At 46.4% G+C, this 27,500-nt stretch overlaps 2 protein-coding genes across 3 annotated transcripts in view; both read left to right on the top strand.

Moving 5' to 3' along the window:
- The first annotated feature begins 1,464 nt into the window (after nt 1-1,464).
- LOC146783132 (uncharacterized) overlaps nt 1,465-27,500 on the top strand; it is a 46,807-nt gene continuing 20,771 nt past the window's right edge. Inside the window, exon 1 of one of the 2 annotated variants that reach the window (XM_085640066.1) lies at nt 1,465-1,579. The gene's annotated coding sequence lies outside the window, so the exon portion shown is untranslated. Of the gene's footprint in view, nt 1,580-2,441; nt 2,570-27,500 lie in introns of those variants that run through there. The other variant, XM_085640067.1, reaches the window with a different exon arrangement.
- On the top strand, nt 1,578-5,890 carry LOC146783133 (uncharacterized). Its single transcript, XM_085640060.1, has one exon. The coding sequence runs from the start codon at nt 2,065-2,067 to the stop codon at nt 2,926-2,928; it is 864 nt and encodes a 287-aa protein (XP_085496186.1). The 5' UTR covers nt 1,578-2,064; the 3' UTR covers nt 2,929-5,890.

The raw sequence follows: 27,500 nt of genomic DNA, 5'->3' as shown, positions 1-27,500 counted from the left end.
CTCTCGCCCGCTCTCTCTCGCCCTCTCTCTCTCGCTCCCTCTCTCTCTCTCTCGCTCCCTCTCTCTCTCTCTCGCTCCCTCTCTCTCTCTCTCTCGCTCCCTCTCTCTCTCTCTCTCGCTCCCTCTCTCTCGCTCCCTCTCTCTCGCTCCCTCTCTCTCTCTCTCGCTCCCTCTCTCTCTCTCTCTCTCGCTCCCCATCTCGCTCCCTCTCTCTCTCTCTCCCTCTCTCCCCATCTCTCGCTCCCTCTCTCTCCCCATCTCTCGCTCCCTCTCTCTCCCCATCTCTCGCTCCCTCTCTCTCCCCATCTCTCGCTCCCTCTCTCTCCCCATCTCTCGCTCCCTCTCTCTCCCCATCTCTCGCTCCCTCTCTCTCCCCATCTCTCGCTCCCTCTCTCTCCCCATCTCTCGCTCCCTCTCTCTCCCCATCTCTCGCTCCCTCTCTCTCCCCATCTCTCGCTCTCTCCCCATCTCTCGCTCTCTCCCCCTCTCTCGCTCTCTCCCCCTCTCATATCAGCCCGGGCTGAGACAACTTCCCAGCGCGCGCACACAGCCGCAACCGAGTACTTCACAGGTCTTTAAAAGACCATTTACATGTTAATAAAGCTTTGTTGTATTTCACCTTTTAGGCCCCTGCATCTCCACTTTGACACTCACTGGAATCCCCCGGCCCACACAGAGCAGAGTCTCAGAGTCCGGCTTGCTGCACCCGGCAGTGTTTGCTAACACTATTTAATTTTTTTTTTTAAAACACAGGATGTCTGCAAGGTCCGCGGGCCGCTAAGGAAGGCTTGCCGGGCCGTACTATGAGTAACCGTGCTTTCTGGGTAATCGGCTGAATTATTTATATAGCACATCATGCCTCTTTGAGAAGCTCCCCATCTTACAGTGAGTGAATGGTTGAAAGTGAGTTGGTAATGGTTCGGCCTATGTGGACATGTTGATGAGATGGTAATGGTTTGAAGACGTGGTTGACACAGTGCGCCAAAGATCCACACATAATCTTGGACCTTGCGAGTGTGTGAGGTTTTGTGCTATCTTTTGGAGTGGGCCGTAACCTACTTAGAAACTACCCATTGATGTGCATCATTGGGGTTACAGTGTACATATTAATAACTTTTAAAAACCTCTAAAATAAAAGGTTTGAGAAAAAGGTTTACTGATGATACAGCGTTCTGGGTAACTCGCACTCCTCTATTTTCTGGTCATTTTGCTACTTGTGTTTGACAGTTTTGTGGCTTTCAATGTTTTTTGTTACCTGTTCCATTTATGATTTATTATATTTGAAATGTGTTAATTTGTAAAGTGAGTTCTTCAATAACTAGTTAGGTGTTTTTTTGCGTTGTTTTTAATTAGTATGAAAGACATATTCTAGGTTTTAACTATGGTAAATATATTTACATCCAACAGAAATCTTCAAACGCATGTAAGGAAGATGGAACATGAATTGAATTACTGATGGCTCCTGTCACAAAACTGCTTTAAGAACCAGGGAGAAAATGGTCTGCAATCAGAATCTGAAGGAACAAGATTGAAACCGAGAAACACTCACATGAACAGACACACAGTTGAAACCAGCAAGGTCAGTCAGGTGGTTGTAAGATGCGGAGCTGAGTGCCACCCTGCAGTTGGACTCCTAAAATGTCTGCATAGAATCTGAATAGGTGACATGCCCTGCTATGTACCAGCCATGATCCAGAAATATCGATAAGTGGTTTTGTACAGTGCTAACCTTTCAAATACATAATCAGTTGTCAGCACACTCATCGATGGACCACTCACTGCAAATGGAGCTGGCTCAAAGGTGCAGCAAACTTAAATGAAGAGCTGGACAAAAGAAAGTTGAATAGAAAGTGTTTTCAGTCCATTGCAGAACACATGACTGGAACTCCAAACGAACAATAAGATTCATTAGTCAAACAATTTTTATGAAAACCATTGCCCAGCTTGGAAACTTTACACAAAAGAGTTTGTTGTGCATTATATGTGATACTCTTAAGTGACATTTAAACCATGCTGTGAAATTGGCTGACGTATATCTGAAATATTATAAAGGAGTGTTGAACAATGATGGCCCAGCAGCAATCGCTTGCACACCGAATCATACCCTTGTTTGCCTCTGTACCTTCAAGAGAAATATTGTACGTATGTATCGAATGTGGGAAGGGCTTTACTCGCTCATCGAGCCTAAAACGCCATCAGCAAACACACACTGGAGAAAAACCTTACATATGTGGTGAGTGTGGGATGGCTTTCAGTCGATCATTTGATCGAACAATTCATCAGCGAATACACACAGGGGAAAAGCCATTCACATGCAGTGAATGTGGAAAGAAATTTAATGACTCATCAATCTTGAGAAAACATGAGCGAACACATGTAGGAGATAATTCATACGTGTGTCCAGACTGTAGTATGAGTTTCAATGACTTACCTTCGCTACGGGTCCATCAGCAAATACACATAGAAAGAAAAACCTACATATGCAAGGAATGTGGGCTGGACTGTTCTCGGTTATCAAACCTAAGAGCGCACGAGCGAACACACACAGGAGAAAAGCCATACGTATGCGGTGAGTGTGGAATGAGTTTCAATGTCTCATCAGCCCTAAGACGGCATCAGAGAACACATACAGGAGAAAAACCACATACGTGCACAGAATGTGGGATGAATTTCAGAGCCTCGTCAAGCTTAACAGCCCATCGGAGAATACATTCAGGGGAAAAGCCATATGAATGTAGTGACTGTGGGATGACTTTCAGAGCCTTATCGCATCTAAGGGCCCATAAGCGAAGACACACTGGGGAAAAACCATATAGCTGCAAAGAATGTGGCAGGGGTTTCGGAGTCTCATCAGCCCTAAAGCGACATCTGCGAACACACAGAGGAGAAAAGGACATAACAAGTGAAAGTGAAGTTAATATCAGTTGATCTTCAGGTCCAAGATCATGTCAGTGTACACACATGAGAGAAGACACCACATATGGTAGAGGTATTCATATAGTTCCTACAACCACTGATGAGGCACTGAAATGCTTTGCAGATGGGCAGTAGGCTACACCATACCCAGTGTTAATGGTTACTGACGTATAAGGAGTGTAGCTGGTGATGGTGTTTCCATTGCGTGCCATGCAGTATGACATTTTCTTCACGCACATTAGAGCGGGATACCCCTGGCTCCAAATCTTAAGCTAATTAAACATGCTTAGATTAATCAGGATGGCTCACACTATTGGTAATATTGTCATTGATATGGATAATAGATTGGAATGCTCTTTGTGGACGTGTATCGATAATTGTCCTGCCATTCGAAGACCCTTGTGAGCCATAATGTTGGGAAAGTTGTAGTATAAAGTTTTAAAGCTGCCATTTAGCCTGAGTATGAATGTTTCCAGTTATGGTATGCAATAGTGTTGGATAGTACAGCAGAATAGTGAATTAGGGAAAACACCAAATTTGGAAATTACATGCAAGGTCATGTTATGTGTGAACTTACACAGTATTGATTTCAAAATTTCTGAGCTTGCTGTGAGAAATGTTTTACTAGAAACAGATTTATGCTCTGAATTGTGAGGGCATACACTTTGTTGTTACAGATGCACTGAACTTTACCAGTTATAACACTGAAGGACTTCAGGGAATGCACGCAGGTCAGGAAACCTGCACATGCATTGTATGTCACAAGAACGATAATTCAATTATGACTTCTAAAGAAACCTCCGTGAACTCATTCACTGTTGTCTAGTTGGTTTAGATGTGTTTGTATTGCCTTTGTTTCCACCACGTCAGACATCTTTGCTGTGCCATCAGTCCATCATGAACATTGGTGGTCAGTAGTAAGATGATATATCCTAAGATGCGGAAAACACTATATAATGTGCATCGTATTGGCGCTCAAACCTCTAGTGTCGTGCTACCTACGGTGCAGACCATTATTCTGGTGTGCCTTCACTTACGAATGAGGTTAGATCCTGTAACTGTGTGTAAGCTACACCTAACACAGCCTTGAGATTCGAGCACCGAAAAGGAGCCTGATATGGAGTTTGGCTGGTGGATTATCCTCCCTGCCATATTACTAGTGCTTTATAGCCTTTGGCACTTGTAAAAAGACCGACAGGATTTCTGTCTTGTTCGTGACTGAGTAACCCATCTATCAAACTCTAAATCGGGTCCAAATTGTGCATTTGTGGGAAAGGCTTAAATTGGTTCTAATCCACGAGAACTCACCAGAACTGATAGGAAAGTAAACATGAAGTGAATTCTGAATGCATTTCAATGACCTGCACTGAGCAAGGACCCATCAGAATAAGAAGGCACCATCAGTGGATGCTGGATGATTTTCAATTCTCCTTGCGCCTTCTGGGTCAGTTGAAAAAATATGCTGGGTGAATGTGCAGCTACAGAATCTCGCCCAACATGACATAACCAAGGACCTTCGTGTGTAAGACGAAGACACTGACTGGCATGGCAGACAATTTGTTAAAATATTTATTTCAGCTGTGACCCTGGTTGGTGCTAGGTATTTGCAATGCTGTCAACAGTCACTAACATGCCTTGTAGTGTTGTTCATTCATTGTTAATCTTGTTGATGGTCACTGACCAGAAAGGTTGAAAGTCACGAAAGCAACAGAGGTGGAAGCTGTATAAGATTGCAAAAACAAATACTATTTGGAGATAGTATCTATTGAAGAAAAAAATGTTCCAGGGTTTTACATCATTGGCCGAGAGATTTGCCAGGAATTTCACGTTCTTGATTAATTCAGGATGTTCATCCATTGAGGGAACCTTCAGGGGAAAGGTGCAGCAGGACATAATCACCCCTGACCCCCTTGTGCATATTTGTCTCCGTTACTGCTGGGTTTGTCTGATGCCGATAGGTTTCGATGATGTACTTGCAAATAGCATGGCATGTACATGCCAGGTGTAGTTCACAAACTACTAGGCCTGGAGAGAAGATGTCGCAAGTGGAGACCATGGCCTTGTATGCGAACACGAACTGGAATAATACTGTAAAAGATTTGTGTGGCGGGACAGCAGAGCCAATTGCCGTCCATGCCCTGTGTATTTGGGCAGGCTGTGCCAAGGGCAGCCAGCCCTCCACAGCAGATGAAACGCAGTGCTGAAGCTGTCCAGGCTGTGAGAGGAGCCTACGGTTGTGGGCAGTAATGCCCGTAATATTTAGTGAGTGAGGATTGCCATGTCCTCGGATGATCTCTCATAGTAGTTGCCACTCTTACATGTGCTACAGGCAAGCGTGATGTCTGTGTACAGGGCATGAGTGTTTGAAACTGTTGCATTCACACCTTTAGGAGAGGTATTCCTGGACTCTCTAAGCAGACTACAGTCCAGGACATTAAGCTGATTTCAGTTTTATTTCTGAAGTGCCTGATCTAGAACAGACCCTCTTCCATTTGCTTGTGTTTGGTGTGCAAGTCATTGCTTTTAACTTTTGTTTGTTTGTTTATATTGGTTTTATTCAATCTGTTAGGTTATTTTCCTTATTAATTTTCCTTTGTTCATTGCTCCATGGCGGTAGCCAGCGTCACAACCCCTATTGTTAGTGAATGAGGCAGGGAGACGTTTTTCTTTTTAAGAAGCTGCTTGAATCCTACTTAATTACAGTTGAAAGAGGAAATAAAGTAAGTCTTTCAGGAAGTAGAATATACTGCTTCACAATTTGAGGGTGCAGCAAGTGTATGATCGCCCTCTTGAAATTCGTGTGGGGAAAGAAGGTGGTGGCTTTGCCGGTGTTTGGCATGCATTTAAAAATATTGAAGAATTTGGGAAAAATATATTTGAAGGTTTTTATTGGTTCTTGTATTTTTTATTATAGTAATTTAAAACCCATAAATGATAGATGGTATTAATAAACAAGCATGTTAGCGCAAAAAAACTTAAAGGTGTCTCTTGTCGTGGATCAAAGAATCAGGGCTCACACAAGGCATTTAGAGAGAAGTCCTCAAGCATGCTTTGGGTCGTGCACCTAAAATCACCAGTTGTCCTGCCGTTTATCATGTACTGCTTCCACCTCAGACTACCCAGAATTGCATCAGTTGCATTATCTTATGTTAACTTTACATCCCTATGGCGAGAGCAACAGCAAACAAGCAGACTGTGATATCCGACCTTTGAGCCAATTCCATCACTGCTTTTCTCAAAGACCTCCACCCCTTAATTCTCTTTGACAAGTATTGTCCTGATTAGATGGAAGAAGTCCTGAATATGTCCACCTTTGTGATAACTGTTTTTAGGTCAAAGCCTACCAGACAGCTCAGCTTTCTGGTTTGCTGAAGACATCTTGGAGACTGTCAAAGTCGATCTAGGAATGCATTCGGCCCGTTGCTTACCTTTGACTTTCAGGTTAGTAACTCACATTTTCTGGCTTTCTATTTGCTGGCTTTTTTTGCTTTAAGCTCTGCAGGCTCAGTTCGAACCTCCCGTTGCCTAAACCGTGTTTACTGTATTCTTCCACAAATTTGCTTCTGTAAACAGGCCTCTAAGTCTTGTTCTTATATTGTCACGTTTGCTGTTCATTCAAAGATAGAGTTCAAATATCAAGCTGTGTCTTCGAGGGAGCTCGGTGTATACTTTGCTTTTTTGCTGACTTCAAAGGGACATTGTTTATAGGAAAGAGGAATGCAGCTTACACTCCTCGTGCCCCTCCTGTGCTCCATTTACAAGGCTGTAATATAACCCTTAAATAGCACATCATGTAACATGTGGATGACAGATTTTTATTTTAGCTAGATAGGTAATATGTATGCTGTACAAAACGCTCTAGCACCCTGCACTGGGATTAGTAGTGCTTTCAAAATAAATAAAATGGTGGTATTTCTTTAAAGCACATTCTCTTTCTGCACAGCACATTGAGCCACCACTCAGGCTCATTACAAATTAATAGGGGTGGGCGGAATTTGCGTAATCGCGTTACGCAAATCTCCGCGAAACGGTAAAAAATCTCCGCGAACACGCAGAAATTCCGCGAACACGCGGAATTACTTGTTCGCGATACTTTTTTCATGTTCGCGATCGCTGTTTGCGTGCTCGGGGTGAAATATCTCGCGAACACGCATATTGAGAACGCGAACAAGCAAAATATTTCGCGAAGTCGCGGAACGCAGATTTTTGGGCAATTTCGCGTTCTCCGCGGAACGCGAAATTACCCAAATTCCGCAAATTCCGCAAACGGAACGGAATTTACCGCCCAGGCCTACAAATTAAACCGAGTTTTCAGGAACATTATTCCGTATTATTGCATCGAGGCCTAAACTGCATTGTTCAAAACATTTTAGAATGTTATGCAAGACTGTCAAAATTCATTAACAGATGTGTGTTGTACAAAGACAGCAGCAAAACCAACAAATTGAAGACGGTTTCCACATATTGAGCGCTTCACTTGGCCGTTTACTGGATGTATTGTGAGCGCGAAAAATTGTGGAGTTGCCAAACAGAATACAAATTCAGTTGTATGAATTAAGTGAAAGCAGATGGAACAAATAATGATTTTTACTAAAACATCTGCTACTGAAGGTTGTGGCAGCAGTTTCCGTTTAAACTTGCATGTATCCATGTTGTATGTTATAAAAGTGCAACCTTGGCTGGCTCTTGTCACACTGCTGCATATCTTCATCTGGTTTCAGATGGCCCATGTTTCTGCATGTTTGGGATTTTAGTGCTCTCCCCAGCTCTCTAAACAGTTTTCTGTTCGCCTACACGCAGATTAGTTTTCAAATTTCTTTAGGTCAATAAGTAGGTTTTTTCCCCTCGAGATAGTGGTTAAATGTATCACTTGAAATAACGTTTCTTAAGGCTGATTTGATATAAATTCATCTGTAGTCTAATCGTAGGTTTAAATATTTCAATTAGACGTGGGGTTCAGGAATCATCAGACGAGCATAAACACCCCCACTGATCTCACCCCCCACCAAACTGTCAGAAAACACAGGTACCAATAGTTGAATATAAACCATGCACATTGGGCATCTTCACACCCAGAAACTAATCAGCCCATATAAAGGGGCCAGTGAGCGAGAAGAGGAAAGGAGAGAGAACAGAGAAATCAGGAAAACATGCATTGGCAAAGCCAATAGGTTTTGCCTATGTGGGAGCTATTTGCTTTGCCAGTGTCTTATAGCCAGTTATTAAAAACAAATACTATAAGCACGCTTTTTTAAATTGCATTCCCCCTTCATAGCACTGCTTTAAATACCATTTACAGCCCTTTGTAAATAACGTTTAGCCATGCTGCACAGCACCCACTCTGCTCTACAACATAGCTAAACAAGCATTGGCATAGCCAATAGGTCTCGCCTTTGGGACCTTATAAGTGTTTAGCCATGCAACAGTTGATGTTGTTGCACCAAGGATATTGGGCTGCATAACTAAATTCTTATAAGGTCCCAAAAGCGAGACCTATTGGCTATGCCGCGAAGGCATGGCTAAGGCGGAGTTAGGCGCCATCCGTGTTGCTGTGATATAGTAACTGTATCTGTATGCTATCATGCCACAGATTGCTTTGTACATAAATGACGCCTGACTCGTGCGGAGCTTGGAAGGGCGAGTATGTTTCCACGTACAGCATGTGATTGGCGCACTATATTGCAACTTAGTGCAAATCTGGATTCTGCTGCTGTAAAAGGTGCCAGGTTTTTAGAACAAGAGCCCGAAGGACCTGCAGGATTCTGACGGATGGACTACTGAGCTGCCCAGTCTGGGCGCTCAGAGGTCATGCATGAGCATCCATTGCTTGGCCTCCCTGCTGAAGTGCAGAGCTTGTTGTGATGGTGGTTTGGGGGAAAGAATGAGAGGCAGATGATACTCCTGGTTCTGTAATGAATCTGATAACATTTACAGTCGCACCCTAAAGGGAAAGGGGGATAAAAAAAGTGCCCTGTTCACGCCAGTGAGTGAAAGACTGATAGAGCTGTAATGCAAACCGTGCCCCTGCTTATCCTCTTGTTCTTCAGACTGTCACCCGTGCCTGTTTGAAAGTAAATGAGGAGCCTTTTGTGGAGGACCCTGGAAGTTTTATGATCCAATCTAAATTACAGTTACTACGGAAACGAAGCGGATTCATCATACAAGCGCATAGGCAAGGCATATTCATAGGCAAGCTCTTTAGTTACAATTTCAGAGTTTAGTCAAATGCTGCTTTGGCACATTTTATAGCAGTGTTTTCTACTCCACCAGGCGATCCGAGGTTAAATAAAAAAAATGATACGCTCTGCCGTAAAACCGGCCCAGACGATTTATTAATGGTCCCGAGTAAACTGGTTTTTCGTTTTTCCGTAACGCACAATATATCGCTGCCCTTTAAAAAAACATATTTCGCTGCAGATGAGGGCAAGCAGCGGATCCTCAGTTTTCCATGGATTCTACATTTATCAATTTCACTCGAACCACAGATGGTAATTAAAGTGGTAGATCATGGCAAAAATGCGGCCCACCCTCATAGAGCGGCTCACTCACCCACCACCCGCACTGTATTTGTAGGCGAATATGCCACCGATAACTAAAATTTAGTGTTGTTGCTTTAACTGTGAGACAGCAAGATAGTTGGTTGCAGACGGTTGCCTTCAGAACTGCAGTGAATAGATATTTAAACATTTCTTATTTTTAACGCAGGTTTCAGTCAATCTAAATGGTGATTTATATAATAAATTATGCGCCGACGCCTAGGAGGAACAGCCAGGTGACGCAGCTTTGTGTTCGCCCATATTCACAAGGTTCTTTGGTTTTCATTAGAGGAGCTGGTGTGGGCCGCAATCATGGCGTCCCGCCTCGGTGGCCCTCTCTGACAGCGGTACATCACAGCACTGACATGGCGCCCTCTCTGTCAGAGGGCTTGACCCTTTGCCACAGGAAACATATATTCATTATTTCAGCCCTGAACAAAAGCTTTTTACTCCTATTATGTGCTGGACACTTTACATAATCACACATTGTTTTGCCAACTAGTAATTTATTAATAAAGAGCTAAGATTTGTTGAATTCTAGAGTTGCATTAGCATGACAGGAGCATGCTGACATTTTCTTTTTTCTACACTCGATGATGTTAGTTGCTGCTTTCCATACATATATATTAGTCTGTGGTTTAGGAAAATAAATGAGCGAGAGTTACACTGGTGTGAGTGAATGTATGACACAATCATTCATAAAACTGAGCTCTTTTTACCTTTAGGCGCCCTAAGCCACTAATATCCTTTTGCCGAATAGTGAAATGAATGGTCTAACTTGTTTTCTACTGACATATAAAGGGTGATTTTCCTGTGCTGCACTCGTTGTTACTGCTATTAAATTATTCAGGTTTATTGTTTGTTTTTGCAGTTTTTGCATAGTGCCAACTCTAGCCAAAGGTATTGGAGTGCTTTGAATGAACACCAGTTACATTAAACAAGGTGTTAGCCAAGTTGTTCAGGAATTGTCGTTCTTTGTGTTTCTCCAATCCGTCAGCTGTGTCAATTGATTGTTGAGCGTGGGCAGCATTTTCTGCCGCTTCCCTCATCCCCGATTCGTGTTTATTTTAGGCGCAGCGGTAGCGATCCTCTGAGTTTATCTAGTGCTTAGTCAAATAGCTCTCCTTTTGTGTGGCATAAACGGTCAGATTTGTGGGATGGACGCGGTCCTACTTTGTTGACTTTAGACCGATGTAAATCAGCAGCTCTGAGGACACTGTAGGGGAACCTTGCATGGTTTAAAGGCCTAGCATAGGAACTGTGCAGACTTTCACCATCACATCGGTCACTATTTGGAACGTGGGATGCAGGCACGTGTCAGTCCTAAGGTATAACATTATTCAGCTGTCCACTGTGATATTTTAATGCTAGAGCTGAGCAAATTAGAATAAATAAAATGGAACTTTTGAAACACCACTTAAGGAAATATTTATTAAATTGTTGTACGTTTTTTAATAATGTATTAAAAGGGATTTCAGTACTGTTTCCAAAGGCTGTCTTAGCAATGTTTCGATCACTTTCTGTTCGGAGTGGCACATTCAATATTAAAGTATTATATTTATATTATATATAGTTCAGTCGGTGGCATAGTTCAGTCGGTTGACATGTCAGCAGCAGAGATATGCGTGTAACCTGCACGTCGTAGATTTTATCGTACCAACACCACTCAGCCGGTTATTGTCCCGATCCGGAGCTCTGTGTGAACCTCAAGAGCTTCCGCCCGAGTAGGCAGGACAGGCAGCTGCTGCAGAGCGGTGTATTTTGAAGTCACACCTTCCACACACCCCTGGAGTACAGGCCCACAGAGCAGCCCACGCTCACCACCACCAGTCACCCGCCCCGCCCCTCTGCACAGTCCATCCGCCTGTTTTGCCTGTGCCCTGCTGGTGACCAGGCAATAAATTGTGTTCCCAACGCTACACCCTGTGGTATTAATGTGCTCACACTGAGGGCGGCCATATCAGAGAAGCCACCACCAGGGGAGCCGGATGTTATCCCCATTCCCCAGCTGAACTTCAAACCACCCGAGAACGAAGAGTAGACAAACAAGCATTTGCAATGGAACAGGTTTGATTGCATTGCAAATGCTTCAGTGTAAAACTGAGCGCGGCGCCGCTTCTTGGACACAGCGCTCAGTTTCTTTATATATTTGTTAACTTTAACACTGAGCGCGGTGTCCTTGAAACGGGCGCTGTGCTCAGTGTTAAAGTTAAAAAATATATGAATAAACCGAGCGCAGTGTCCGTGAAGCAGCGCCGTGCTCAGTTTTCAAGTTAAACAAGAATTACAGCCGTATTAGTGACCTAACCTAAATCCTAACCTGTGTACAATCTGAAAACCTATGGCTTTCGGAGTGGATATAACGTAAATTTTACCTGCAATGTAATTTGCATTTATAAAAGCGCTATCCACTTTACCAGAGCACACCCCTAACAGCACACTTCTGTGTAATACAGGGAACGCTCGTCCCATGCGTTCAGGGAAACAAAGGAAGGAAGGGGTTAAGTGCGGGTGCATAGTGGGAGGGTGACAACCACAACCCCATTGAAAACAAGCATTGGCCGTGAAAGTGACACGACCACGTGAATAAACAAGCCAAGGTGACAAGAAGGGCTGGGCGAGAAGGGAGGGGGGAATGCCAGCATCAGAGGAGCCTGATTAAAGCTGACGAAAAGGGAGGGGGAGAAGGGAGGAGGGAGTGCGAGCAGCAGCTGTGCACGTGCACGCCATCGTGCACTCAAGCTTTAGGCCTGCCAAATCATGTGGGTAGCACTTTTGAAAACCCACTTACAAAATGTCTCAAAGAGACAGCTTGCGCTGTCTCAGCAGGACCTAAAAACATTGGAAAATCCAATAGCTCTCACATAGGCGAGACCTATCGGCTTTGCCAATTCTTGTTTCTGCTGTCATTACATTCTCAAAGCAACATCAGTGGCATTTATGCCTTATGCAACACCTGAGCTGTAATAGATTAAACTTAACATTTTAGGAAAAAGTTTTCAAAAGTATAAATAAGTTTCCTCATCCATATTGTTGAATTTTGTTCTACTGTTTTCTTGACCTGTAGCTCTGAATTCCTCCACCCTCTCCCCCAGTGCCGGCCTTGCCTCATCCTTCATTTGGCCCAGTATGTTGTTGTAAACCACTGAGCAGCACACCACGTAGTTTGGCTTCAGGAAACTTTTCCATTCAGGAGCTCAGTGCATCTTTATTTGCCTTGAGCAATGTTTGTGACTGGAATATTTGGCAGGGCTTAATATTAAATATATAGCTGACTTCAGCAAATGTCAGATTTCTTGTTCATAAATGGGCTGTTCAATATTGCACAGTTCCCCAATCCACCACCGAGACCTATCTGTCTCTCTGCAACTTCTGAACCATAGTAAGCTCCACATTTGTCTTTCCTCTGCAACTTTCTGAGAGTTTAAGATCTTTCACTAACATTTTGCTAAGTGTATTTATTATGTATTGGGACAGCATCATTATGGGGCTTGAGGTCATGCAGATATACCAGAAGCTTGTCCTTGTAGAATGACTTAATGTGCTGAAGAACCCATTCACAAACCTCATTCTCTTAATGTTAAGTAGTAAGACCAGCACCGGGGCAAACAGAAAAGATGAGAAGGGCCACCTGTCTTTTTTGCTTTTTTCAGCCTCTCTCTACTCGGACACTATTTTCATAGTCTACATCTATGACAGAATTGTAGAATGCAGCTGCATTCTTGACGTCTAAAGGCACTACTTCACATTTTTTGGGTCTTCTCAGCCACCTCATGGGGTAGCCTACTCGTGTTCTTGGAAGTATTCTGAAAGCGCAGGAACCCGTCCTTATCTATGCATGTCAGGGATGTCACCACCCCGTGCACTCTTGTAGCTAACACATTTCTGTATATCTTAGTGTCAGCATTGAGTGGAATGTGTATGATGTGTAGGACGTAGGGTTGTTGCCTGGTTTGGTAATTATCACTACTCCAGCTTCCCTCATCGATCGTGAGAGGGTTTCATTTAGCAGTAATGTGTCTCAATCAGTGACTAGTCAACTGGGAGATTGCCTCCAAAAGATGTTTTACCAGTGGTCACTGCTAACTCAGTTCTGTTTAGCGGTTTATTCAAACCAACCCTGTACATACTGTCGATGTTTGAAGTCTTAGAAGCTATTACTATGTTCTCCAAATGTTCTAGATGTGGGTCTGGCATGCAAAGTTCTAATACGCTCTTGGTTGCCTATTGTGTGAGGATTAAGGTGTCACTGTACTGCAAAGATCTTCCATTCTGTGTAGCCTGGGCAATAGTCAGCCACCTTTGACCATATGCGGTCTTTGTCTATACCACATATCAAAATTCTGAAGGTGCTCCGTAATAATAATAATAATCAGAAGAAATTCAAATACAAGTGAAACGGTCTTGAAAGAGTACAGGAGAGGATGTGTGCGGTGGGGATCTTCTGTAAGTGCCATGTTCTGGAGTTAGTAGTGAAAATTAAGTGTTTGATGGTATTATGTGCTTTGAATACTGAAATAATGAGAGGTTTTGCTTGTCCTTTAAGAGTGACATGAGTCAGAGCAATGTGCCTAACCACTATCAAGACCATCCAGCAGCAGAATAAATTCAGTAAATGGAAATTGGTGCTTGTAGAGGACAGATGGATGCCTTGATTCTGACAAAATAGCAAAGTTAAACACCAAGCAATAAGAAACAAGAGCACAGGAAAATACAGAGGAGTAGAAGTGGAGCTCAAAATATATTTTACAGGATGACCAGAACTACTAAAAGTGCACAGTTGGATGTAACGGAATTTTAATAAAGGCTGAAGAAGATATTTCCTCTGACTATATTTTGTGGTACAACAAACATTTAAATAAAGAATAAAGATCAGCCTTTGCCTTGACGTGTAAAAAATCACATTTCTTTCAGAAAATGTACATTTTAAGTTATTTCAGAACACTAAGATCTTTATCAACATAATATGACCACAATTGTTTTTAAAGTAAACATTTTGTTTGTGAATAAAAAGTACCCATGAATTTGCACTCCATCACCATGATTGGAAAAGACTGCATGTGATCAAAGTGTATATCAAAGTGTATATATTGTTGTAGGCTGACTAGAATATATGAATCCTCATTAAAATTATTTCTCTCCCATTCCTTTTAATATAAAGTACGACAACCTCCTTCAATACCATCTGAGCATTGCAACTGTAGGGGGTGAGTTACAAGGGTCTGCATTAGGATGGGAGTACAATGAGGGTGTATGGGAATGACAACAGGGAAAAGGGGGTCGACCTCAGATCTGTAAAATTTAAGAAAGAAATGAGAGGCGGCTCTTTGTGACATGCCTTAAGGGGTTGGTGGTCTCTCAGATGAAATCCTGCACATTTATTGAGAAATAATGATATGTTTAACCAGTAGAATTGTGGTGAGCAAGACACATCTAAGTCTGTTGCAAATTTAGTATAGCCAGGTCTGTGAATTTTGGGCTGTAAGCCAATGTATTGTGTGTTAAAAGGAGCAAATGGAGGTCAACAAGAAAACAAACTTAAAAGGGTTCCGGGTGCACACGTTTTGTATCGGTATTTGGTATGTAACTCTTTATGTACATCGTCACTTTCAGTCCAAAGGTAAGACTTATGAAATATTTAACAGTAAGAAGAATGTTAGAGTTCTATAAAGTTAATTTGAATTGTGGGTGTTTCTGAAATAAATGTTTAAAAAACAAAACATTTTGGTCACATCAAGTTCACAACTATGATGTATCCTTATTTAAACTTAGGTTGTTGCACCATCTCTAATCCATCAATCAGGATTTGTAAAGCGCACTATTCACCTGTGAGGGTATCCAGGCTTCTAACCAGAGAGATTATCTTCTATAACATACATTGATTTTCCCAGGGTCGAAATACAATTGTGTTCCTTAAAGAGGCCCAACACTAGCTTCTGTCGCATGTTACTACGGACTTAGAAGACTAGTGGACTGTCTGATATGATAGTAGAGAAACACCTTGAGTGATTACGTTGCAATATGTTGACATGGCTCTATCAGTTGGTAAGTAAGAAAAAGAAAACACGTATGTGCCATACTTATCCATAGTGTTATTATAGCTGAACTTCCAGGTTTTCTCAATTTACTTTCTTGTTCCTCAAGCGACAAATTCCCCGAGCGCAGAAAAAGAGTGGAAATGAGTAGTAAAAGTAGCAGAAGGTCAAGACATTGAGCTGTAATGAAACACTTTGAAGGATGTGATGCAGCTTGCCTCTGTAGGGCAGTAGATATTGAAAATGTCCTTTAACCTTTTCTCTATTAGTGTTTACGGTCGGCTTTATAATTAACTTGTGTGTCTGTTTGGTTTGTTTTGGATTCTCTATTCTAAAAATGTTTCTTTCAAGTAGGAGTGTTTCTTGTATAAGTTGATATAAATTCTGCATCAGAAAAATATGTATATAGTATCAATGCTTTCTTTAATAATGTTTCAGCTGCATGTAAAATAAACCAGATGGCTCAATCTGTTCCCTGTGGATTGTTTCTGGAAATAGTTTAGCAAGGTTGTTTAAAATGTTTTCTGCAATAACCTCAAGGAGACATGTAGCGCTCTTTGAAATTACTAGATAAAGTCTGCTTCTCTTGTTATCTGTGTATTTTTTTTTATGTTGTAAAAAAAAAAAAAAAGACTGATGCCTCACTTCAAATGCACTTTTCTGTAACAAAAAGGAATGTGCCTCTGCTCATTGTGGCAGTTTTTTTTGCATTTTAACTGCTTTTAAAATGAAACCAGCATCATCCTTGGGGTGGGTAATTGCTCATCCTAGTTTTGGGGGGGGTCTGCGGGGGATATCGGGGCAGTGATGCTTGGAGGATATCATTTGACATTGACAGTCCCAGGACACTTTCATCTAATAGAGACATCTAGCCGCAGATTCCTTAACTTAGAATATCCCCAGGCGTCAGACTGGATGTGGAAAACGTTTTCCCCAGGAGTACCTCTGCACACCGGGGGGTGGTGTCTCCCTCCTCAGTCCTGTCGTCGTCCACGGAAGTGACAGCAATGGAGCCATATAGGACCTCCACCCCCAGTGTGCTGACGTCAGTTTTCTTCTTTTCTGTGTCCCAACGCGGATCCGGAGAAGTGGTTATTTCTGGCCTGTTTTTGTTTTTCAGGCTTTCTCGACTCCTTTTGGCATCCGGGAACAGTGTGTGATGCCTTCAAGCTTCAAAGCGTGCGACTCCTGTATGCAGCAGATGTCCGCTACTGATCCACACGCGATCTGTATGTGGTGCTTGGGAGAGCACCACGACTCTGAGGAGTGCGACGTCTGCCGCTGGCTGAAGCCGAAGTCCCTGCGGGAACGGCGCAGGAAGTTGCTGTCCGCCTGGATGTCCGTTCGGAGTCCTCCCGCTGCCGGTCGTCGTCTTCTCGTGCAGGGGGGTTCGGTTAGGAACAGGTCGCGGAGTCGTTCACGTGTACATCTATCTCCTGCCACAGGTAAGCACAAGAAAAAGAAGTCACAAAGGTCATCGACCTCGCACGGGCCCTCAGGAGTCGACCCCCACTTAACCACCATTTCCTGGAGCTGGGGCAATTCGGGCCCAGATGGAGGCCTATTCCCGAGCCTTGCTAGCCATCTTTGGGTCACCCCCTGTCCCTTGCGCGCCTTCGGGCCCTATAGAGGGGGTAGGGTTTCAGAATTCGCCGGCGGATTCGCCCTCTGTGCCGGTTGAGCACCCTGACTCCGGTTCCAGAGTCGGTGCAACGTCGGGACACAGCCCAGAGGGGCATCCTTCTCACACTTCCAAACCTTCTATGTCTCTGCTCCCTGCTCTGACACCGGCTGAGGCTGCGTCGTAGTCCTCGACTACGAGTCGACTGTTCCTCGCAGATTCCCACCTCGGTGGAAGTCGTGTCGACGCCGGACAGAAGAGGCTCATTCGGAGTTCGACGTCTATACGATGCCGTCTCGACGCGGATCGGCACCAGTGCCATTTCCCGGCCGTTCATCGGTTTGTGGAGTCTGAATCTGAGGAGGCCCCTGTGGGATCGCCACCCCTAGGGTTGCTTTGCTGTCCTTCTGGGCGGGACCCCATGCACTGGCAGGGCCTTGGATGTCCTCAGGCTGTGGAGCCCCCATGTTTTGGTGGTAGGATTAGCCCCATACCATCCCCTATGGATGACCTGTTGTCGCCACCTCGAATAACGGTGGCTAGTGCGGCTTTTGCGAGGGTGGTTCTCAGGGCTACGGACACTTTACAAGTTAAGCCACCCTCAGCCTCTCTGCCCTCTGATTCCTTGCTGGATTTACTCAACCAGGGCACTGTGGAAGTGGAGCCCTTGTTGCCTTTTGGTGAGTCGTTGTACAACGCTCTTCTGGGGACTTGGGTGAGGCCCTCTTGGGTGGACCCGGTGGATCGTGCTATTGCACATCGACATCGCCCTGCTCCAGACGACCCTGTCTGTTTGTCCCTCCACCCTAGGGCTCAAGGCCAGTGGTTCAGGCGGCTTCGGTCTCGCTGCCCCCTGCCCCTCCTCCGTTACTCCCCCCCACTTGGGAATCTCGATGGTTGGAGTCATGTAGCCGCCATGTCTTTGCGTCCACCAGTGCAGGCCTTAGATCCCTGAGCATGTCTTGCATGTTTGCACGGGCTACTTCTGCCCTTTGGGACTTAGTCGAGCGCCTCCTTCCCTCTCTTCCGGAGGGGCCTCGACTGACCTGAAACGATTCATTTGTGATGGCCGAGAAATGGCACAATTTTCCATTCGGTCGGCCATGGACACCACTGATTCGGTGGGTCAAGCTAAGGCCTGGTCAGTTGCTCTGCGCCGCCATTCCTGGCTGCATGATGGCTGTTTCCCTGCCAACGTCCAGGAGCGTCTTAGGGATTTGGCCTTTGATGGGTTCACCCTGTTCGACATACATGCTGACTCGGCAGTTCAACGTCTCATGTCTGGGTTCCCATGAGTTCCATGGTTTGTAGTCCTTGTTGTGGACTTTGGCTTTTAGTTGCAGTATTGTCACTGCTTTTTCTGGTGCTCCGTCTGGATTCAAGACGTTATCACCCAGAGAACGCACAGGAATTTTTTCGCTGTCGCAGGGTGCCGGCGGTGTACCTTCCGCCCCTGTCCTGGCTGCGTTCTACTCTCAATTCTTGGTATGGGTTAGAGCTTAGTACTTCTCTCATGGCTCAGGCCTTGGGGGGGCTTTTGCCTATGGCAGAGGTCTTCAAACTTTTGGATGCCGAGACCCCCCCCTGTCAACATTTTGAGGTGTAAGGACCCCCTCCTGACAAAATGTCTAAACCTGTAGGCAGGGCTACTGGAATTATGAGGCAGGTGAGGACCAAATTACGCGACAGGTTTGACTAAATTGTTTGGGAAGAAAATGTAAATGATGTTATGTGATGCAGCGTATTTTGGGATAGCATTACTTCATTATTATGAAATTAATTTTTTACACACAGTAACACAGAGGAAAGATTCCACCCCATCAGTACCTGTTTCTAACCAAAATACAGCAATTAACATTAGAAAGACTTCTAGTCAACCTTTGTGAAGGGGCTTCCACTCCGCAGGAATACGTGCTACCACATTAGAAGCTCACCTGGCCCGGGTACCGGGAGAAGCAGGGGTCCCTTAAAACCCTTGCAGTTTTGAGCAGAGTTAAACAGTTTACCCATGCAGCTTTCCTCTCACTCACTCCCTCCCTCCCATCCCTTTCTCCTCTCCCAAACCCGGATCCCTCTCTCACTTTGCAGGCCATTTTCTTTCACCCCTTTTTACAACTTCTGAAGTCTCCCCATTCAACCTCTCACTTCACCTTTAATCGCCCCTTGCCAGTCTGTCTTTTCACTGCCCTTCTCTCTAACAGTCTCTCGCATTTATGTCATGGCCTCTCTGGCCCGTCACCTCCCGTGCCCCTCAGCACTTCTCATTCACCTCGTCTCTCCATTCAATTTTTGTCTTCGTATCTTACACCTCTCCAGTCCCCCCCCCCCCCCCCCCCCCCCCCCATTTATCTTTCACATCTCCCCTTTGTTCTAACAGAAGCCCTCACCTTTGGCTCACACTCACTTCCTGCGTGTCCACACTTCTCTTCGGCAATTCACATTTCTCCTCATCCCTGACCTCTTCAATCAAATTATCTCACTCCCTTGCTGTCCTCTCTCATCTCTCCTCACCAAGCATACGGGTCGGACCCGTGTGCTCCTCTCAGCCTGTGCCACTCTGCTTATTGTTCCCTAATTCAAGAAGGCATGAGTTGTCGATCTCGCTGTTTTGGTGCAGGCCGCGCAGTTACGGAGCTTGCACCCTCCTTTGCTTCGCTCCACCAAGAATCTATTATCCTTTAGGAAGATATAAAAACCTTTCTCTATGCTCTGTAGGTTACCCCATTTGGCTGGTTCTCCTTCTCCTTCTGTGTGTTTCTCATTGTCCTTCCGGCAGCAGATCTTTATTAGCCCCAGGACATCTTTTGGTAACAATAGCGCACTACAAATGTAAATAATAACAATAGGCAGAAGCAGGGGAGCCACTAGACCAGAACTTCGGGGGGTGGGGGGGCTAACACTCCTAGCTATGGCTGCCCCTAACACTGGTTACACACTGCAACAGTCTTTTTTGGTGCCCCACCCCCGTTTCCTTCTTCTCCATGAATTCCCTCACTACCACTCATCAACAATGCACTTCATCTCTCTATAGCAGCTTTCTGACAAACATTTCATTTTTTATAGCGCTACTCATACTTTAGTTACACTCATTTCTGTGATCGGCATGGTACATATTCTTTGTAGCAGGCACATTAACCCTCTGCACGGTGTGGGTGACGAGTGCCCATTTGAGTGCATGGTGAGAGATGCCACAGTGTGAGAGTAGGGTGAGAGAAGTGACTGCAGGGTGGGTGAGGTGGCCGTACGAATTTGAGTGTGGATGCAAGTTCAGAATGGGACGAATTAATGTATGATTACTTATGGGCTTGTTTGAGTGAGTTGCATATTGAGCAGTGAGGGGGACAGGTGAGTGAAGTGTCACATGAGTGCAGGGTGAGTAGTGTGCTTGTGTGACTGCAGGGTGAGGTATAGGGTGAACAGCGCAAGTGCATTGTGAGTGCAGAGTGTTCACTGTGAGTGCAGGGTGAGCAGGTGAATGGTGTGAGTGCATGGTAATCAGTGTGAGTGCATTGAGATCGCTGCAAGTGCAGGGTGAGTGTGAAAGAGAAGGGCGAGAATGATGAGTGAGTTGTCTGAATGCAGGGTTTATTCCCAGGCACTTGAAGTAACTCAGCATGTTATTGGAGGCAGCGTAGGGTTTAAGATCTAAGTTAAACTATTGCTATTATGGCATCAATCTGGGATCGAGGGTGGAGGAAATAAATAATGTGCTGATCCTGCAACAAACTTCCAGTCCTATGGTTAGGGTAGCCAGCAGATTATTTTGATGGCCCAGTTGGTACAAAAATAAACAGTCACTTAAAGCCGTATTTTCAGCACTTATCTGTGCATACTTCGAACAGCAAATATAAATAGAAAGCACTTTTAATTGTGTTCTAGGGCTGCCTGAATGATCCATGAGTGATAATTAAAGAGAACAAAGACAGAAAAGTCACACAACGAATGAATACATACTTTTTTTTTTTCTGAAAAACCTTTATTGCACATAAAAATCAATACAAACATGGGCCTACAACCACCAGGGCCGGCCGCCAATATGTACATGGTCAACAACATCAAGGAAACAATGGGCCTCCTGGGGCTCAGCCGAATTGACAAAATATTGGGTGCACCTCAGAAGTTATCCGGATACATAAATTTTAGAAATACAAACAAAGAAAAAATAATAACACCAAAAGACAAGGCGGAAACCATCGAAAAAGAGGCGTCTTACCACGGCTGGGGGACCACACAGTACCAACTCCACCCTCGGGTGGTCAATGAGGATGATCAAGGGGGAGGTGGGGGGTGACGGGAGAGCCATAACCATCTACAGGTGAAATGCAATAGTCCGGGAACCTCAGGATTAGGGGGACAAGGCAGCATCAGATGAGACCACGAGGGGGGGGTGTGCAGATTTTCCCACGGTACGCGTTCCACTGGCCCCAAATTCTACCCCATGCCCCTGGCTTACCCCGGGCCACATACACAGTCTTCTCTCTGCACATGCACCAGTCCATGTTCTTCTTCCATACTGACGCGGTGGGAGGCCGCCGGGAACCCCAAAGCTGTGCGATGTCCCTCTTAGCAACCATGTTCCCAAGGGCCGCCCACCGAGTCTGAGCCGCATTATAATCGTTAGGCTCCCACACGTTCAGCACACATCGGCGAACCTCAGGCAACAGGGCGACCCCAGTGACCCATTCCATGACAGCATGCACCCGGCGCCAATACTCCGCAACCTTACGGCACTCCCAGAGAACATGGAGAAAAGTGGCGCTGAGCCCACAGCCGCGCCTACAGAGCCCGTCTTCAGAGAAACCCATCAGAACTAAACGAGGGCCCGTCACGTTGACACGATGGAGAATTTTAAGCTGGACCTGACGGAGACGCGCGGGTATGGCCACCTCCTTAGGGGAGGACAGCGCAGACTGCCAGTCCTCGTCGTCCAGTTCCACCCCATCCCCGATCCATGCCTCCCGCAGACGCACGAGGAGATCCGCCCGAATGTTTATTAGTTTTTTATAGATAAGGTAAATAGTACTGTCGGGAAAGTGACCGTCGAGTATGCGGTCCTCAAGTGGCGAAGACACAGGGTCTGCAGTCCCCGCACCGATGGCCGAGAGCAAAGCGTGGCGAACCTGAACGTAGCGAAAGAACTCCCTCTCACTTAATTCGTACTCACTCTGCAGCGCAGCGAAGGATTTAACCGCACCCTTCACCCAAAGGTCACCCACCCTGCTGATGCCAATCGTGTCCCAACGCTCGAATCCCTTCGTCGTCCAGAGGCTTCCCAATCTTTCAGACGCAAACAAGGGGGTCGCACCCGTCAAGCGATCATTCCAGCCCATGGCCACGTTCGCAGCCTTCCACAAGCGTACTGCAATCTTAGTGGGACCGGTTAAGGTCCTCCCAGCCGATCGAGAGTAAAGCGCCCTGTTAAAGTTGCCGCCAGGCAACAAAAATCTATCCATGTCGAAAGCCGGATTCGGACCAGGTGAGTACGTTGCATGGTTAATAGCAGATAGCTGGGAAGCCCAGTAGTACCTCCTGATGTCCGGGAGCGCGATGCCCCCGTCGTACCAGGGGAGAGTCAGTTTTGCAAGAGCAATACGTGCACGACCGCCCCAGACAAGTCTACTCTGTAAGCTCTCTACTTCCCGGAAGTAGGCCGCCGGAATAATATCAAAGGAGTTCTGAAGTGCGTAAAGAAATCGGGGAAGGGACATCATTTTAAAAAGTGCCGCACAACCGAGCGGAGACATGGGAAGCTTACGCCAGCGGGCCACGTCTAACCTCAATCTCCGAAGTGGAGAGAGGAGATTATGCTCGTAACGGACAGCAGGATCCAATGAGACGTACACCCCCAGGTACGTAAAGCCGGAGCTGGACGCCTTAATGGGAAAACGAGAGGGCAAGAGAGGAAAGCCGCCGGATGTAGCATAGACTCAAGATTTGGACCAGTTAATGATCAAACCAGAGTTCTTGCCGAAGGAAGTGAGGATGTCAAAGAGCACATTGAGTGACCTACGTGGTGAGGTGAGGTACAAGAGAATGTCGTCCGCGTACAACGAAACACGATCCTCGAAGCCAGGGGCCTACTGGATCCCTCTTATCGACGGTTCCCAACGGAGCCAAGCAGCGAGCGGTTCCAGAGCTAACGCGAAGAGCAGGGGAGACAACGGACACCCCTGCCTAGTGCCCCTCCCAAGAACGAAGGGCCGGGAAACCCTCCCGTTAACGACCACCTGTGCCAGCGGGGCAGCGTATAAGAGTTTAACCCAATTAATAAATCCCGCCCCGAAGCCAAACTTTGCCAGGGCAGCCCAAAGATACGGCCATTCTATCGTATCAAAGGCCATCGTGGCGTCCAAGGAAACCAAGATGGCCGGCTCTGAAAGATACTCCGCCCTTGCAAGTACGCCATGTAGGCGCCGCAAGTTAAGGGCCGTATTCCGGTGCGGGATAAAACCGGATTGGTCCGGATGCACCAGATCGCAAATAACAGTAAGCAGGCGGTTCGCAAGAACCTTGGCGAGGATTTTCGGCTCCGCGTTCAGCAGAGAAATAGGGTCCCGAGGTTTACCGTCCTTGGGAATCACGACTATAGTGGCCAGGCGTTGGTCATCAGGGAGAGAGCCGATTTCAAGCAACTCCGAGAACATACGACAGAGAAATGGCGCAAGTTTATCCGGTTGCAGTTTATAGAGTTCAATCGGAAGTCCGTTGGGGCCCATAGCCTTGCCTGAGCGAAGGGAACGGATCGCGGTTGCAATCTCGTCAACCGAAAGCGGTTGCCCCTAAGGCACCTGCTCCCAGTACTACTGTTAGCAGTGTTGGTCCCCAGACAAAGGGTGTAGTGTGAATCACGATGGGAACTGAAGAAGATTCTGACTTAGACAGAACCCTGACACAGGCAGTCTTGATCTGTGATGGGGACATGGATTTGTCCCTGACTGTGAGCCCCAGTAACCTGGGCAAGTACAGACAGACTCCTTTAATTAATGAAAAAGTGGCTCAAGCCTACAGGGACACATGTGCCAGTGTCACTATGGTGACACCAGGCTTTGTGGACCCTGGACAGTACATGCCAGGTGAGAATTACCTGGTGACCAATGCCAGCAATGCCACTACTTCACATAGTGTGGCTATTGTTTAACTTCTCGTGGGGAGGGGTAACTGGCCTTAAAAGGGTTGTGGTTAGTGCAGACCTCCCAGTAGAATGTTTGTTGGGCAATGACCTAGAGAGTTCTCTATGGTCAGAAGTAGAGTACAGGACACATGCAGAGATGTTAGGTATATCACCACATGTCCTTGCTGTGACCAGGTCACAGGCCAAAAAGTGCCTTACTGAACCACAGGTCTTGGATCCTGGAACAATGGACCAAGCACCTACCAAGAAGAACAGGAGGGTTAAGGCTGTGCCTTCCCCCCCTGCCTCCACGTGATGATCAGCCTTCCCAGGAAGATGATCTAGAGAACCCTGAAGGAACTGTCCCTAAAGAGCTTGAACCTGATCAGGGTGAGTTTCTGGGGACAGGGGGACCTTCCAAGGCTGACTTGGGGCAGGCTCAGTTAACCTGTCCATCTCTTGAACCCCTCAGACAGCTGGCTGCTGCTGAGGCTTCTGGGAATGCTCAAGGTACCCATAAAGTGTATTGGGATGATGGGCTCCTTTATTCAGAGGCTAGAGACCCAAAACCTGGTGCAACCAGGAGGTTGGTTATACCTCTGCAATTTAGGGGCTTCCTTCTTACCTTGGCCCATGATATTCCTCTAGCAGGACAGTTAGGCCAGAACAAGACTTGGGACAGACTTGTCCCTCACTTTCACTGGCCTCACATGAATGAAGATACCAAGGAGTTTTGTCGCTCCTGTGTAACCTGCCAAGCCGGTGGCAAATCGGGTATCACAACAAAGGCCCCCCTAATACCACTACCTGTGGTGGGGGTCCCCTTTGAAAGAGTGGGAATAGATATAGTGGGTCCCATGGATCCTCCCACTGCATCTGGGCACAGATTTATACTGGTGGTAGTGGATCATGCCACCAGGTATCCAGAGGCAATTCCCCTTAGGACCACTACAGCTCCTGTTGTGGCCAGGGCCCTGCTGGGAGTATTCTCCAGAGTGGGGTTTCCTAAGGAGGTGGGGTCTGACAGAGGTACCAACTTCATGTCAGGATACTTGACAGCTATGTGGAAGGAATGTGGTGTCAACTACAAGTTCACCACCCCTTATCACCCACAATGCAATGGGCTTGTTGAGAGATTCAACAAGACCCTAAAGGGTATGATCAAAGGATTACCTGAAAAGCTCAGGCGAAGATGGGACATCCTTCTACCCTGTCTTCTGTTTGCTTACAGAGAGGTCCCACAAAAAGGAGTTGGCTACAGCCCCTTTGAATTGTTGTTTGGGCACCCTGTGAGAGGCCCACTGTGTTTAGTGAAGGAAGGATGGGAGTTACCTCTCAAAAAGCCTAAACAAGACATAGTGGACTATGTACTTGGTCTCCGCTCCAGGATGGCTGAGTATATGGAGAAGGCATCCAAAAACCTTGAGGCAAGCCAGGCCTTACAGAAAGCTTGGCATGACCAAAAGGCTGTCTTGGTTGAGTATCAGCCAGGACAGAAGGTATGGGTGTTGGAGCCAGTGGCCCCAGCAGCACTCCAAGACAAATGGTCTGTGTGAGAAGTTGGCCTGGTATATGCTGTTCACTAGTTAAAGTGACCACCTTGTACCTTGCCAAGCAACCCTTATGGTGTGGTTGTAAGTCAACCTTTTCGGACTAGCTGCCCTAGTGGTAGCGTAGGCTAAGCAGTCTTTGAGGCTAAACTCGTTAAAGCGTGTTAAGCAGGCTGTTTTACCATATGTAACCCCCCTTTATACCAATGAAAGGACACCACACAGATATATATTCAAAATATATATGTATTTATTACTCAAAGTATCCCCTAGACTCTTTATGAGCACAAATCGTTAAACAAGAAAGTATTACAATATACAGAAGTTGCACTTTATGTTGATAGGCCCTGGTGGCCGATCAAACCATATACTAAAATAGTGGTATAAGTACCACGACTAGGAAAGGGAAAAGGCCTAGGGCCTCTAGAATCGCTGGGCCTACAAGGAGCTAACTTCAGTTAGTGACCAGGAGGTCCACGGGTCGCGTGTGCAGTGAGGAAAGTTACACGCGGGCTCCCATAGGTTTTCAATGGGTGCGTAAAAGTTAAAATGTTACTGCTAGAAGGGTCTTCTGGGTGGACTACGAACTTAAGACTTAAAACACAGACACTAGAGATGTTTCTCTACACTTGGGCACCGGAGTGCCAGCTTTACCTCACCCACAGGAAGCGGGTGCATAGGTCTCGAAGTGCGTCGGGTTTCGTCTATCTGTTCAATGGAGCCTGACGACAAATATGCTGCAGGCGGCCGGTCCAGAAGAGATGCGGTGGATCCAAGAGTGGATCGGAGTTGTAGAAGACCTGAAAGCAGAGGGGACAGTGTTCACAGTCACTAGCCAGTGACCGGCGTGGCACCAGGTAGGTACCAGGCGATGTCAGGTGCAAACAGGTGATGAAGTGTAGCTTGTCTCCGCAGCCACGTGGTCCCTGGAGGTCGACGACGTCCAGGAGTCGATTCACAAGCTTTCCCACGCAGGCTCTCGCTGTCGGCGACTCGAAGGAAGCAAACAAGCCTTGGCAAAAGCAGAAGTCGTGAAGGATGAAGAAAGCTGGTTACTCTGACCTTGCTGGTCAGAACAATCAGCTTACTTCATTTTCCACGCCCTCTCTCTCTCGCCCTCTCTCTCGCCCTCTCTCTCTCGCCCTCTCTCTCTCGCCCTCTCTCTCTCGCCCTCTCTCTCTCGCCCTCTCTCTCTCGCCCTCTCTCTCTCGCCCTCTCTCTCTCGCCCTCTCTCTCTCGCCCTCTCTCTCTCGCCCTCTCTCTCTCGCCCTCTCTCTCTCTCTCGCCCTCTCTCTCTCGCCCTCTCTCTCTCTCGCCCTCTCTCTCTCTCGCCCTCTCTCTCGCCCTCTCTCTCTCTCGCCCTCTCTCTCTCTCTCGCCCTCTCTCTCTCTCTCGCCCTCTCTCTCTCTCTCGCCCTCTCTCTCTCTCTCGCCCTCTCTCTCTCTCTCGCCCTCTCTCTCTCTCTCGCCCTCTCTCTCTCTCTCTCGCCCTCTCTCTCTCTCTCTCGCCCTCTCTCTCTCTCTCGCCCTCTCTCTCTCTCTCTCTCGCCCTCTCTCTCTCTCTCTCTCGCCCTCTCTCTCTCTCTCTCGCCCTCTCTCTCTCTCTCTCTCGCCCTCTCTCTCTCTCTCGCCCTCTCTCTCTCTCTCGCCCTCTCTCTCTCTTTCTCGCCCGCTCTCTCTCTCTCTCGCCCGCTCTCTCTCTCTCTCGCCCGCTCTCTCTCTCTCTCTCTCG

Source organism: Triturus cristatus, chromosome 12 (genome assembly GCF_964204655.1).
Source record: "Triturus cristatus chromosome 12, aTriCri1.1, whole genome shotgun sequence".
NCBI classification, from domain to species: domain Eukaryota; kingdom Metazoa; phylum Chordata; class Amphibia; order Caudata; family Salamandridae; genus Triturus; species Triturus cristatus.
Note: the sequence above shows the minus strand (reverse complement) of the source record. Positions and strands in the feature narration are given on the sequence as shown.